The sequence below is a fragment of the Oryctolagus cuniculus genome, chromosome 9 (genome assembly GCF_964237555.1).
Source record: "Oryctolagus cuniculus chromosome 9, mOryCun1.1, whole genome shotgun sequence".
NCBI classification, from domain to species: domain Eukaryota; kingdom Metazoa; phylum Chordata; class Mammalia; order Lagomorpha; family Leporidae; genus Oryctolagus; species Oryctolagus cuniculus.
The window spans coordinates 71,131,336-71,147,387 of record NC_091440.1 but is presented as its reverse complement, the minus strand read 5'-3'; the positions used below and the strand labels follow the sequence as shown (position 1 = coordinate 71,147,387).

Sequence of the window (16,052 nt, the reverse complement as noted above, 5' to 3'; positions counted from 1 at the left end):
CACACAAATGAATCTAAAAAAAAAAAAAAAAAAAAAAAAAAAAAGAGTTCACCACCCTCCCACTCTTATAGCTCTGACCGTCTGACACAGGGACACAGGTATGAGGGCACACGTAGGAGGTGTCCTCAAAAACTTCATGGAAAATGAGGTAAAAAACTGCATGGATGTCAACTTTTTTTTGCACCAAAATAAATTTAAATTTATCTTTTCATTTCATTTTCCCACAGGCTCTCAGAAGTCTCCTCATCTAAGGTGGTCCCCTGGGCACTACGTGTGGAAACAGGGAGTTTGAGACACCCTAGTTGTGAAACAGGGAAAATGTGCCTCTGGCATCCCACGCAGAAGCACCCCAAGATACACACAGCCAGGTGGGGAGGGCTCAAACAAGGCTCCAAGAGAACACCTGGAAGCAGAAGCAGCCTTGCAGTGCAGCCCTTACACACTTTAACACTCCCCCCCCCCCACCTTACAGTGCATCCCTTCTGCACAATTTAACACTCCCCCTCCCCCCCTTGCAGTGCATCCCTTACACACTTTAACACTCACCCCCACCCCGCCCCCATCATAATTTTTAGGAGGAAGCAGCGTGCTTAGGACACAAAGTGAGTGCCTCACAGAGAGTTTCTATGAGGAGGGGAGAGGGTGGGGCACCAGGAAAGGGAAAGAAAATTAAGGAGCACGTGTAGTATCATTCCATTTTTCATTAAAAAACAAACAAACAAAAAAAAAAAAACACCTCTCACACGTGTGCATGAAAGGAAAGGCATGTGCGGAGAAGTTAGGGTGATGTTCCTGGGTGGCGGTATTCCTGAGTGACTGACATGCTTTCTGTTATGAGTTTCTGTAGCTTTTCTACAAAGGACATGGATAGTGGTCCCCTCCTATCTGCAGTTCCCCTTCCTGTGATTTCAATTACCTGCAGTCAACTGCAATCATAAAATAGTAAGTGGAAAATTCCAGATAGAAATAATTGGTAAGTTTTAAATTGCTCACTATTGTTTTTAAAAAGTTTTAACTTTATTTATTTGAAAGACAGAGAGACAGTGAGAGAGGGGGAGACAGAGCTCCTATCCGCTGGTTCACTGCTCAGATGACTGCAACAGCCAAGGCTGGACCAGGCTGAAGTCAGAATCCAGTTCTTCCATTTGGGCGGCAGGGACCCAACTTCTGCTGCCTCCCAGGGCGTGCATCAGTAGAAGTAGGAGTCAGAAGCCCATGTTGGGACTTAAACCCAATGCTCTGGTGTGGGATGCAGGTGTCCCAAGCAGTGCTTTCACTACTGCATGAAACATGTGCCTGAGCTGTGCGCACTGTTCTGAGTAGCGTGATAGAAGTCTTGCTGTTCACCCAGGATGTGAATCAGTCCTTTGTCCAACGTATGCATGTTGTATACTCTATCCATCAGTCATTCAGAAGCCATCCCCACGGGGCCAGTGCTGTGGCATAGCAGGTTCAAGCCGTGGCCTGCAGCGCCGGCATTCCATATGGGTGCTGGTTTAAGTCCTGGCCGCTCCACTCCAGTCCAGCTCCCTGCTAATGTGCCTAGAAAAGCAGGGGAAGATTGCCCACGGACTTGGGTCACTGCTACCAACGTGGGAGACCTGGGAGAAACTCCTGCTGGCTCTTGGCTTTGGCCTCGCTCAGCCCTGCTTGTTACGGCCATTTGGTGAGCAAACCAGCCGATGGACGATCTCTCTCTCTCATCTCTCCTTCTCTCTTTGTAACTGTGCCTCTCAAATAAATAGATAAATAAATAAATAAATCTAAAAAAAAAAAAAAAAGCCATCCCCACAATGGGATCAGTTGTTGTGACAGCACAATGTAGTGCCTGAGTAGTCCTTATTTTATTTAACAATGGCCCCCAAAGCAGAGGAACCAGCCAGGGAGGCACCAGGGTAAAAGACATTAACTCTGGTACTGTGTGGCAATGCCATAGGTAAGACAGGGAAACTCAGTATATAGAGATAGTAAATGGTACTATCCAGAGTTTGAGGTAGTCACTGGAGGTCTTGGAATATATCTCTGAGGATAAGGGGAACTACTGTTTTATATGTACTTTTTTTTAAAAAGATTTATTTTATTTGTTTGAAAGACAGAGTTACAGAGAGAGGTAGAGACAGAGAGAGAGGTCTTCTATCCGCTTGTTCACTCTCCAGATGGCTGCAACGGCTGGAGCTGCGCCAATCCGAAGCCAGGAGCCAGGAGCTTCATCTGGGTCTCCCATGCCGGTGCAGGGGCCCAAGGACTTGGGTCATCTTATACTGCTATCCCAGGCCAAGGCAGAGAGCTGGATTGGAAGAGGAACAGCCAGGACTAGAACTGGTGCCCATATGGGATGCCGGCGCTTCAGGCCAGGGAATTAACCCGCTGCGCCATAGCACCAGCCCCTTATATGTACTTTCAAAGAACGATGAAGTTTGAGATAAACAGACTTCAGTACCTGTATAAGCACATAAACCTATGGATGTTGACAACTAGCCCTGCAAGGTCTCCATCATCTGCCCCTACCTATCATCCATCTGCCATTCTCTTGTCTCCAAAAGTTTCTAGACTGCTCCTGAGTACAGCACACCACAAGTGACCTCTCACATTCACCTTGAACTTCGTGCTGGTGTTTCTTGGCCTGCAAAGCCCATGTTGTGCCTGGTCAGAGCATGTCCAGGCCCCAGGGGTCTTTCAGCATCCTGGCCTTCCACAAACCCTTTACTGAGAACATGAGCCAACACCCTTCTCAGGATAGCCAGCAGTAGTGTTCTTTCATTGACTGTAACTTCACCCCTTACATAATTTAATATATGGGTTCCTCATAAAGGTCATGTGAATACATATTATAAAAAGCTCTGCACGGAGTTAAAAAATTTTTGCACTAAAATAAAGTTACTTAAATTTTTTTTTAAAAGTTATTTACTTGTGAGACAGAGAGAAATAACCAAAGATAGAGAGAGCTCCAATCTGCTAGTTCACTCCTCAGACACCCACAATGACTGGGGCCAAAGCTGGGAGCTGGGAATGCAATCCAGGTCTCCCATATAGGTGGCAGGAGCCCCATAATTTGAGTCATCGTGGCTGCCTCCCAGGGTCTGCATTAGCAGGAAGCTGGAGTCAGAGGTGAAGTGAGTACAGAACCTGGTACTCTGATGTGGAACAAGGGAATCTCAACTGCTAGGCTAAATACTCGCTCCCTAAAATTATCTTTTTTATTTTTATTTTTGAAAGGCATAGAGGCTGGCGCCGCGGCTCAATAGGCTAATCCTCCACCTAGCGGCGCGGGCACACCGGGTTCTAGTCCCAGTCGGGGTGCCGGATTCTGTCCCGGTTGCCCCTCTTCCAGGCCAGCTCTCTGCTGTGGCCCAGGAGTGCAGTGGAGGATGGCCCAAGTACTTGGACCCTGCACCCCATGGGAGACCAGGAGAAGCACCTGGCTCCTGCCATTGGATCAGCGCGGTGTGCCGGCCGCGGTGGCCATTGGAGGGTGAACCAACAGCAAAGGAAGACCTTTCTCTCTGTCTCTCTCGCTCACTGTCCACTCTGCCTGTCAAAAAAAAAAAAAAAAAAAAAAAAAAAGAAGAAAAAAAGAAAGGCATAGAGACAGAGAAAGTAAGATCTATCATCTGCTAGTTTACTCCCCAAATATTTAGAACAGCTAAGGCTAGGCCAGGCCAAAGATAGGAGCAACCCAGGTCTCCCATGTAGATGACAGGGACCCAAGTACTTAAGTCATCATCACTTTCTGCCGCCCAGGGTAGCATTAGCAGGAAGCTGAAGTCAGAAGTGGAGCTGAGACTTGAATTCAGGTACTCCAATATGGGATGTGGGCATTCCAAGCTGCATCTTAACCTCTGTATCAAAACTCTGCCTCTCCCCACCCCCAAACTTATCTTTCAGTCCAATTAGTCAGTTACTTCTGCTATTTCTGTTAGCACCAACTTTCTAAAGTCCCCTCACAGAATCTGGATTTTCTCGTCTATGTCTTCCCTTGCCAGAAAGTCTGCCAGTAGACAGTAAGGACTGCCTCTTGACAGGGCACGCACCCCACAGCACCTGCAGCTTCATGGATGCTGAGTTACAAGAAAATATACTCAGAAGATTTATGCTGATAAAATAGGATGCTTGCAAAATATGGATGGAGCCATCTCCAATGCTTACTTAGAGCGTTGACTCACTCAACAAGATTTTAAATCAGTCACCAAGTATCGAGTGCTCATATATCTGCATGTCAAGAGGCATAATTTATACATGATGGCTCGATGGGCTGTCTGTCAACCACTTTTTCTTTTTTTTCCTTAAGTTTATTTATTTGTTGGAAAGGCAGAGTGACAAACATATATATATATATATATATATATATATAGAGAGAGAGAGAGAGAGAGAGGGAGAGAGAGAGAGAGAGAATATCTTCTATACACTGATTCCACCAAAGCCCACAGCAGCCAAGACTGGGCCAGGTGGAAGCCTGGAGCCAGGAGCTCTGTGTGAGTCTCTCCTGTGAGCAGAAGGGATCCAAGTACTTGAGCCATCATCTGCTGTACCCCACCTCCCCGCCCCGGCCAGGGTGTCCATTAGCAGGAAGTTGTATTGGGAGTGCGGGGGGAATCAATCCCCAGGTACTTAATACAGGAAGTGGGTTTCCTAAGCAATGGCTTAATCTGCTGTACAAAATGCCCGCCCCAACCACCTGGATTTATCTTTGGAAACCATAGCATTATCTTCTCTTGGGCCTCTTTCATAAAGGGCAGAGGCCACTTGCACTGAGGAAAAGAACCTGGCCATCCTCCCCTTCTCTGGTTTGGTCAGCTAAGCCTAGAAAGACACTGGGACAGACCAGGCATCCTGCTCCCTACTCCAAAGCAGGCTACCATGCGCAAGCTGAGCCAGGACACAAAGGTCCCACGGGAATCTGTTAACATCACCAGTACTCACTGCCATGATCCACTGCCTTCACACTGATGGTGCCAAGTGTACTTTTCAAAAGCAGTATTCTACAACTCTCCACTTCCTAACAGTAATGACCATTTTAATTAGTTACTAATAGAACTCCTGTGGATTTATGGTTTGAGCAAATAAAGCTTTAATCTCCTTAAGCATTTAATTATTGGCTTTTGAAAGGCATTACATTGTGGGTAATAGCAACTACTCTCTTGACTGCAGTGAGGACATGGAAAGAAATTTGGGAAATCGCTTTTATCCTTTTAAAGTGTTGCTTTTCTATATAATTCTTGCATCCTGCTAGAAATAAATGAGAAGAATGGACACTGTCAAAGAGGAAGTTTACCCAGAATAATGCTAGATAATGGGACCTTCAAGGTACTTGTCAAAGGGGATGGTTGATAAACATAATTGTGAAGACATTCAGAGATTAAAAAGAAAAATCATAAAAGAGAGTGTTATGATAACATTTAAACATGTGCTAAAAATGTTAAAGTATGTATTCACATCTGGGAAACTGTTTAGAACATGACTCAAAGAAGCCCCAAACCAATTCTTTCTGATATTTCTGTTGGCACCAAGCTAAAGGTATTTACTTCATCTTGCCTGCTATTTCCCTCAATAACAGCATATGAATTTCCTGTTTTCATAGGACATTTTAAACCAAAGGGTTAATCACCAAGAAATGGATGGTTCCCTTTTCTCATCTGGACTTTTGCTGGGAATGGCGTAACAGATTTAGAGTCTACACAGTTTAGTCTCAAAGTCCTCATGAAATCTTCATCACAATAATGTCACATGTCAATGTGTGAGGGGTAAAAATCTGATTTCAGGTTTAATCAAAGAAGAAGCAGGAAGGGAGAAGGGACCCAAACTGCAGGGCCAGACCTGCCAGCGGTGCCACCTACCTCCTGCCGCTCCACATCCATGTTCCAGACGACAATCCCGCCATCACCGCCACATGAGATGAGCTGTCGCGTGTGCTGTGCGTAGGACAGAGCCTGGACTTTGTCACTGTGAAAGAAACCAAGGTCAGCCACAACGAGGACAGCAGCTGGAAGCCGGATGGCAGAAATCCCAGCAGAAGTGGCCAACACGCACACTACTCCTGAGCCCCATGAGTGGGTCTTAGAAACCTGGTGGAATTTTCAGAATGCTCATGGGACGGAGTCTCCAAGATTCAAAATAAGTCTGAACGGTCTGGTCCTCTCACTTGCTAAGGCTGAGAAGAAGACTGAGGTGCCCACTAGGTTTTCCTGCCAGAGCCAGGTCCACCGTGCTACCATGAGGCTTAGCTCTCATGATGACTTAAGCCCAGGCCTGTCTTTTCTTGTCTCCCAGAGTGAATCCAAAGCGGTCATAGACTTGAATTTCACTGACTCTGTTTCTGTAGCTTTTATTTCTTCTCCTGATTTTGTGTCTTTTCTTTCCAGTTTGGACATTACTGACAAGTTATTCCTTCTTAGTGGCAGAAACGGTGGAGAATTCAGTTTTATGGCTGACAATTTGGTGATCACGACCAGTGGATAACAGACCTCAATTGTCTCTCAATAGGGCATTGGTTTCTTGGTTGTTTTTCTTTGTATGCTTGTCCATTTTTAGCTCAAATCAATTAAGAATTTTGTATCTACTGGGAAGAATAGCCCTTTGGTGATTTTTTTTTCTTGGGGGGTGGGGTATGTGTGTGTTTCTTTATTTCTTCTTGACTTGTGACTGAAAGTAAAGCTAAAGCTATTAAACAGTTGTATATCTCCATGTCTACAATCTGGATAGGGCTTTGTTTCTTGTGTACTGGATGCTTTCCTATTACCACAGGGTGTCCATAAATTAGATTATACACTTTCTACATTAAAATAACTCATTTGTATTGGTTTATAGAGAAACAGGTGTCTACATATGTAGAATACTCCTAAAATTCACAGAAAATAGAGATATTGAACCTTTAATTTTTTTTTAAAGATTTATCTATCTTGAAATAGTTCAGAGAGAGAGAGAGAGAGAGAGAGAGAGAGAGATCTTCCATCTGCTGGTTCACTCCCCTGATGGCTGTAACAGCCAGGGCTGGTTTAGGGCAAAGCCAGGGGCCAGGAGCTTCTTCTGGGTCTCCCATGTGGGTGGAAGGGGCCCAAGCACTCCAGCCATCTTCTGCTGCTCTCCCAGGCCATTAGCAGAGACCTGGATCAGAAGTGGAGCAGCCGGGACTTGAACCAGCACCCATATGGGATGCCAGCATCACAGGCAGCCGCTTTACCAGCTATACCACAATGTCAGCCCCTTCTAACATTTTAAATGTGCCAGATTTAAAATAAAAATCTTTTTTTTTCCTGGAAACTGTGAACCAACTCAGTAACATTTTAAGAATCCAAGTTCAGGGGTCAGTGCTGTGGCACAGTGGGTTAATGCCCTGGCCTGAAGCTCCGGCATCCCATATGGGCGCCAGTTCTAGTTCCGGCTGCTCCACTTCTGATCCAGCTCTCTTCTATGGCCTGGGAAAGCAGTAGAAGATGGCCCAAGTCCTTGGGCCCCTGCACCCACGTGGGAGACTGGGAAGAAGCTCCTGGCTCCTGGCTTCAGATCGGCACAATTCCAGCCGTTGCGGTCAATTGGGGAGTGAACCAGCGGATAGAAGACCTCTCTCTCTCTGCCTCTCCTTTCTGCATGATTCTGACTTTCAAATGAATAGGTAAATCTTTAAAAAAAAAACTAAAGAATCCAAGTTCATTCAATTAGTCTCATTCATCAAAGGAGACTCCCATGATAGATTAAAAAATAAAAGACCAGCTATGTCTTTCTTTGACTTTTCAGTGTTAAGTTTAATACAAGCATATAGGTTTTTTTTTTAAAACTGGATTTATTTTTATTAAATTTACATCCTATGTTATCCTATAACTGGTCAGATAAGTTCATATTACTCCTAAATGTTTAAGGTTATTGAATATATAAATTTGTGATGTTTCATTAAATTGTTACAATATACTCTTTATATAAACAGTAATTATATATTCTAGTATATCATCTTAAAGATAATTTCTAAGATCTTTAGGTAACCTAAAACAGACTAATATTAACTTGAGTGAACTGAAAGATAACCATTTGGTACCTAGATAATTTCTAAGTTAGAGCACTGAAACTTTGATTATAACATATGATATTAAATTTATGTTTGCTTCTTATTTCTTCACCCTGTAGGGACGCTATTCCTTTGGGTCTTATCAATGGTTGAATTCATTTCTATCCATTTTAAGGGTATGTAAAAGCAGTATATTTGAGAGAAAGAGTTACAGTGAGAGGGAGAGACAGAAAGAAAGGTCTTCTATCTGGTGGTTCACTCCCCAAATGGCTGCAGTGGCCAGAGGTGTGCTGATCCAAAGCCAGGAGCCAGGAGCTTCTTCCAGGTCTCCCACGTGGGTGCAGGGGCCCAAGGACTTGGGCCATCTTCTATTGCTTTCCCAGGCCATAGCAGAGAGCTGGATCAGAAGAGGAGCAGCCGTGACTAGAACCAGTGCCCATAAGGGACTCTGGTGCTGCAGACAGAGGATTAACCTACTGCGCCACAGCACTGGCCCCACAGTGGAAATTTTGGTTGTGTTTTCATGAGCTAGAGAAAAGTCTGTTGAAATTCCTAAATGTGACAAGATGATTCTCCACTGTCCATTTACTTCCTCCTTCCATTTTTCTCTGAAATTTAAGTATTTTCTCTATGTAATTTATGTTACTTTGATTAATTATTATAATTTTAACATGTGGTTTGCCAATAATGAAAAAGAAATACAACTGTTGTATGTGCTTTTGTTTTTGAAAAACAAAGAGAGTAGTTTTGTCTTAAAGCAGTGTTTTTCAAACTTGTTGGGTCTCAGGATCTCTTTACACTCCAGAAACTTATTTGAGGACACCAAAGAGCTTTGGTTTCAATGAGTGAGAGTTACCAATATGTATTGTATTTGATACTAAAATTGAGAAATTTAAAAAATACTGATACATTGGAAAATAGCAATGATGAATCAATTCCATTTTAATATCATACATATTTTGTGAAAAAAAATTTTTAAGATCTTGTAATTCTCTCTTTTTTAAAGATTTCATATTTATTTGAGAGGCACAGTTACAGAGAGAGAGAGAGAGAGAGAGAGACAGAGAGAAAGATCTTCCATCCATTGGTTTACTCCCCAAATGGCTGCAGTGATCAGAGTTGGGGCAACTGGAAGCCAGGAGTCAGAAGCTTCCTCCAGGTCTGCCTCCCATGTGGGCCATCTTCCACTGCTCTCCCAGGCCATAGTCAGAGAGCTGGATCAGAAGAGGAGCAGTCGGACATGACCTGGCACCCATATGGGATGCCAGCGCCACAGACAGAAGCTTAGCCTGCAATGCCACAGCACTGGCCCCAAAAAATTTGTTTTCAAAAATAAAAAAAGATTTCATGAGAAAAGTGGCATTAACATTTTTGCAAGTCTTTCTAATGCTCAGATTAACAGGGGAGGGCTGGCTGTTCATCTCTTTCTGCACGTATCATGATACCTCTCGTCAGGCAGCTTCTGGAAGACTCCACATGTACTTCCTAGAATAAGGATGAAAAGGCAACCCTAAAGTGTCACTCTGTTCTGGAATGAGAAGGGAAAACATGAAGGACAGAACTTGGAAAGTAAATTTTATTTGCTTTCGTTTAGAATACTTGAGTCTGAAAAAAAGCTATAAAAAGCACGGCAGTTTGGCAAAGTTTTCTCAGCTTTGATGGCTTGCTTCCTTGGTTTACTGATTAATGCCTCTGACTACAATCGGAGAGGATTTTTTTTTTAAACGTCTGTGGAATCTGCCTAGCAAGCAGAGATTTTACGTCTCACAGAATTACTGTCAGTGCTTTATGTTGACTTGATTAATGTCCTTGATTATTTAAGGGAAAAAAAAACCACAAAGGGCTCTCATTTATAAAAAGAGCTAAATTCTTTACAATGGTATACTTTTCTATGTTTATTTCTCAAAGTCTCATTGCTACTCTGATTACAAAGATGAACAAGGTAGTGCTTCTTGAGTACCCATGCTCCTATTTCACTAAGCACCTAGAACTCCTCTGACACCTTTGGTAGCTTTGCTTATTCAGACTGAACCTCTATTCTGACAAAAAAAAAAAAAAAAAAAAGGAAATTTTAGGAGGTGTTTTACTACTAAAATTCTCTTTGCGACTTCCCAAAGAGGTCCTATAAAACCATAAAGATTCATGTCTTCACCCTATTGAGAAGACGATATAAATAATTGTGTTTGATGTGTTACCATTTTAAGAGTTGCATGGCAAAAGTTGTCAGAGCCGAAGAGATGCTCCACCGTCCCTAGGTTAAGTCAGCACTACTGAAATGTCATTATACATCATTAATGCAAACACTTCAGAAACTGGGTACATTATGAAAAGTCTCTGGAGATTTGCCAGTGCCCACACTGTCTGTAATATATTTTTCTTTCAGGGAAAATACTGATCAAAACTCTTAAGAGTGTTATGTAGGGTATCCTAATAGAGAATTCCACTCTCACCCACTCTGATATTGGTGACAGTGACAAGTTAACCATTATCTCACTCAGTCTCCACAATCTACAGATAACTTTTGCACTACTCTGATGCTTGCCTAAAGGCTCAGAGCACGTGACTTCCATAACACAGCTTCAGAGTTTCCTGGACAATTATGGCATGTACTAGGTATTTTAAAATAATCAACATTTCAAAGAATAGACTCTTTGGTATCGAACATTGAGCTGACACTGCTTAGGTGATTTTAAAGCTGTGCCAGTAGATTAAGAATTTCCTTGGATTTCTGGACTCTTTTTAGTCTAGATGCAGATGGCTTCATGAATATGGACTACTATACCAAGAAACAACAGAAAAAGAACTAATTAAAGTTCATTCACAGGACTGAATAACAGATAAGGGAAATTTTATTAAGGTTATTTGTCTGGAATATTGTTGTTTTTGTTAATGTTCTATTTTCTGTATACATGAGGTTGGCTTTTCTCTCTTAAAGGTATCTCTAACATATAATTTAGTAAATTCTGCTTTTATAAGCTAAATCAAAACTTTGGACAGGCACCCCCAATTCTCACTGATTGCCCAGAATTCCAAAATGTTACATAGTCCTCTTAGTTTTCATGGCAATGTACCTAACTGCACAGGTTCCGTGAAAATCAATTTACAAGATATAACTGGACAAAAAACAATTATACAACCAAGACCTTTCCTGAAGTACCATATTTAAGAATGATGCTCCCTGAATCAGACTTGACTAGCTACTTTATGAACTCATGGGGCCGAGACCTGCATTGCTCTTCCAGGAAACTGGCCTGGTAACCTAGCTTGTATGATCCTGGTCTTACAGTACCAGAACCCAGCAAAGACTGAAAACCTCAAGAAATTCAATCAAGGTTATAAGTACTGTAGATGAAACATGAAGGAGACTTTCTTGAGATTAGTTCCCTAGATATGGGATGACAAATAAGAGAGGACTTGAAAAGTCCAATTAAGTTTTCCAGGCAGAAGTTAATTTTGTGGCTTTAACAGTTCTTGAATACTGTGTGGCTCTAGATACACAAACTCAAGGAGGCCTACAAGGCTGGGGACAGTGCCGTGGTGTAGCAGGTAAAGTTGCTGCCTACAGTGCCAGCATCCCATATGGGTGCCAGTTCAATTCCCAGCTGCTCCGATCCAGCTCTCTGCTAAGGCCTGGGAAAGCAGTAGAAGATAGCCCAAGACCTTGGGCCCCTGCACCTGCGTGGGAGACCAGGAAGAAGCTTGTGGCTCCTGGTTTGGGATCAGCGTAGCTCCAGCCATCGCAGCCATCTGGGGAGTGAACCAGCAGGTGGAAGACCTCTCTCTATCTGCCTCTGCCTCTCTGTAACTCTGCCTTCCAGATAAATAAATAAATAAATAATTCTTTTAAAAAAATAATCTTTGAGGTTATCATTATTATGGGCTGGGGATGGGGGAGAACTGGCAAGTAGACAGTAGGAGAGTTGAAATGGGCAAAAAGAGCTAACTGAGTATCTTTGTAATGGAGTATTTGGTGCTGCCTAGCACAGCTTCCTGTGTTATCTGACTCCAGAGGGGTCTGTAACTCTCACTATCTTTAACAGAGCCATTTTACAACCCTGGATCTTATAGAACATTGATATTACTGTAAACAAAGCTTGTTCAGTGAAGAAACCTTCTCACTCCTTCCCATGGAAAAAGTCAGCACTGCATTCATTGACAAATGCATTCTAAGATTCTCCTCTGCTTAGGTTCATTTTTACTCTGGATATTCCTTCAGAATGGCTGTAACATCTTACTCAGTGCCTTATTAATTAGTGACTAAAAAAAAATCTTTGACATGAATTTATTTTTTAAAGCCATTTTTTTCTCACTACCTCTCCTGGTTATTACTTTTAGAAGTGGTACAGAGTATCATCATTCTGACACTTATGGGAAAGAAGAAACATCTGTCTAGTCAAACAGACTCCTATCTCTGTGATTTGAACTGCATTTCACTTGATAGGGTGCCCTGATACATGTCAATGATCTTGTAAAATCAAAATAACCTGCAGAAGGAACTGCCTTGCCACCTACCGCTGGCAACAACATTCAGCAACAAATAGATAATTTATGGGATTCCAGTACTCCAGTGAATTATCCCAACACAGACAAGTGGAACAGTGAGGGACCCCAAGCTTTATAATAAAGCTGTTCAGGGAATTCTTGACTTAAAGATATAAAATATAGCTACTTTGTAGTTAAAAATTAGGTGAGGGAGCATCCCCAGGTTCATAGATTAAGGATTATAAAGAATAAAAGGATAGCTTCTTATATTCATGTTTCATCTGACATCACTAGGAAATGCCTGATGTGAGAAAGCATTCCAACACTGGCTGCTATTTCATGGATGACTACTCCATGATACACTGCAAATGCTCTGATGAGTGCACAAACCCACACTTTCACAACCAGGATCTGAGATCTATAAATACTACACTTAGTGGGATGACCTCATTTGCTTTCTCACCAGTCTTAGAAGCAACACATGTCTGATCAGGCCCAGCTATATAATTAGAGAGGACCAGTGCAGAATGAAAATAAAGGCTCTTTGTTAAAAATGCATTAAGAATTATAAGATGGTGACAGCAGAGCATTAAACTGAACGTCATATCCTATTAAGAATGGGGCCTTGTGTGACTGCCTAAGTCACACACTCATGATGAAGTCCCTGTGTCTGATCCTTAAGGGAGAAGGGCAGAGATGCCTGTTCTCTTTGTAGAAGCAGAGTCTCAGACAGGCTAACATCTGCCCAAAGGTCAGCGTGGACCCCCTTCCATCTCCCATGGGTAGGGGGACTGATATGTATAGCATCTTTCATTTCTTTAATGAAAAGTCTACATTATGTGGTAAAAATCTAGCTATGGATCTACCACCAGATACCTCACTCTCCCATAAACCGAAGTCTTCCAAACGTTCAAAGAAAAGGCTCATGGGCAAGTCACACATGTGAGGTCTCCTGGATAATGATACCTGGGGTCACCCTATGCCTAAAGGACCCAAAAAGCTCTCCCTCCCAGCCCTCCGAGATCCTTGGGCCACAGCCAGTCTGAATCTGAACTGAGGAACCCCTGTCTAAGGGTACCTATTTTAGCACCAGGGACATTCTGCTATTTAGTGGTGAGGGCATAAGTACAGACTGGGCCCTGAGCCTCTGTGCACCTGCATTTCCTCAAGTCAGTGTTTTTTAGTTCATGTCGTACTCTGTTCTGAGTAAACTCCTAATCCTGAGGATGATGAGACTTTCACCCCCTAAGATCCAACTCAACACCAGCTTTCCTCCTGAGGCCTCCACTGTCCTGTGAACTTGGCAAACCCATCCTCACACTTCCCTCCAGTACAGCTCCATTAAGGCAGCGACTACTTTCCTACTTCTGTGCTTCCAAACGGGCTAATACAAAGTCTGGTTTGTAGCTGGAGTTCAGCAAACATTTGCTGAATGACTTATGAATAGAGGCATTAGACATATGTGCAATATTTCCATAGGAAATGCTACGACCAGAAATAGTAGTCATATCCAAAAGTATGATTTTGACCTATAGATTTTATTAGCAATAATTTTAACTGCCATTTATTAGGCCTTTATTCTTGGGCTGATGCATTACAACACACACATATCTATATATATTTAAATTTACCTTTTTTAAAAAAATTATTACTTATCTTCATTTTACTGAAGGGCAGAGAGACGGGTGGACAGAAATCCCCCAACAGCTGGTTACTCCCTAAACGCTCATAACAACCTGTGCTGGGACAGGCCAAAGCCAGTAGGAACTCCACCTGAATCTCCTACGGGGATGACAGGGACTGTGGTGAGACAGTCTGAAGGGGCAGGAATTACCTGGCAGCATAAGTCACAACTTGAGTGCTAGTCAATGGAATCGTGGTTTGCATTCTCTTTCTCTCCACTTCTGTGGGTGACGTAAACTCGACCTGACCTGGATGTGTGTTCCCCGATCATGGAGTTAAACATGAGAGAGGCAAGCTTCTGGTGAGCTGAGGGGGTCTGGTCTGCGCAGCCCTACCAGCCACGAGAGGCCCCAGACAAGGGGGCTGTTCTCCGCTGAGAGAAACAGGGCTTCAAAGCTGCTTCTCCAACCGTAAACTCTAAACTAAAATAATTACTTGTCATGGGCCCTCTAAAACATAATTAGTTGATATCCAATAATCCCAAACTGGAGATTTAACTACTTAGGAGAGTTCTGGGGAGCCAGTGTTCCAGGCAGGAAAAGCTAACACTGATAAAAACCCATTTATTCACAGAAGCGTAACTGACATTGTGTTAATGGTTGCTAGGGTCACTCTTAATATCATTTTGAAATCTTTACCAGTAACAACCAAGCAGATTAGCTCAGCATTGTAAAGCAAATATAACACTCCTGTCTAAGAAAGGACAGGCTCTGCCCCCAGGGATGGTGGCAGCACTTGGAAGGGCAGCTCAGGGCGGTCTGAGAGTCACCTGCAGACAGTTGCCTGGGTGGCTGTGTCACAACACAGATTCCCATGGCTCCAGACCAGCAACCAGAATCTTAGAAGACAGGGCTCAGGAATCCACTTTCAAACAACTCCTCAGTGATTCTTTGTGCAAAGCTGAGTTTGAGAACTGCTTCGAGGACACACCAGGCTTTCCCTGTGCTTGCTCTCCGCTCTCAAAGCCCATTCCTCAAGGAAGAACAGCCTGATGGGAATGGACACAGGCACTCGCTAAACAGCTGCTGACGAACAGCGTGCACTGGGTGAGGGTACTGTCTGTCCCTCCGCCTCAAGAAGCCACACTTGAGCTCAGTGACCGAAACTGTATTTATAAGCTCTTTCTTCTTTTGCTCTGAAATTTTTTACTCTTCTCTTCTGCCTGGTTCTAATTTTTACCTTTTATTTATTTGTTGCCATTATTTTATTTTATAGTTTCTGTACACACTCTCAAATTCTCTGAGGAATAAAATGTGTAAGTATGTAAGCATACGTTTGCACAGATATAAATCCAAGTGGCTGTATCTGTGTTCCTGCCACATCCCACCCCAGGCTAAGATCCTGCCTGGGATCTGGGCCGCACTCCATGTTCCAACATTTAGACCAGTCTTTTCTCGCAGTTCTCTGTAAAAGCAGCCTTACTTGTGTCCTTGGAGCTCGATGGCTGTTCCTTTTCTTCCTCCAATGTCCCACATGATGACAGAGTGATCCGAACTGCCTGAGAACAACACTCGCTGGACTGGGTCCCAACAGAGGGCGGTCACCCCACCTGACAGAACACATACACCGGATGTTAGTCACGAAGTCACAAGGTTTCTCATCAAAGAAATGAGAACGCAAAGGAGTTAGGATCTGGTTCAGTCCCTGGCACACAGAGATTTCTGCTGAAAGAACAAATGAGTCGGTCCCTCAAGAGAAAAATATTGGCTCCAACAATGAAAACCCCATCCTTATGAATTCTCTCCCCAACTTAAGGTACTATAAAATCAACAACTATAAAGAATGGAGGGAAATGAAAGACAATTAAATTACCTTCAAAAAATAGACACAATTCTAAGAAGAGTAGAAAATATCGAATTGTCTGTGGAAATATCAACCACATTTTCTTAAC

General features: G+C 43.0%; 1 protein-coding gene across 5 annotated transcripts in view; it reads right to left on the bottom strand.

Moving 5' to 3' along the window:
• Positions 1-16,052, bottom strand: part of WDFY2 (WD repeat and FYVE domain containing 2) — a 195,031-nt gene that overhangs the window by 15,137 nt on the left and 163,842 nt on the right. For all 5 annotated transcript variants that reach the window (XR_011378806.1, XM_070048896.1, XM_002720738.5 and 2 more), the window contains 2 exons: positions 15,584-15,710; positions 5,835-5,940 (listed from right to left, as the gene is read on the bottom strand). Coding sequence is in view for 4 of the 5 variants with exons in the window: in XM_070048896.1 (XP_069904997.1) it covers positions 5,835-5,940; positions 15,584-15,710 (233 nt within the window). In the remaining variant the exon portion in view is untranslated. The remainder of the gene's footprint in view (positions 1-5,834; positions 5,941-15,583; positions 15,711-16,052) is intronic.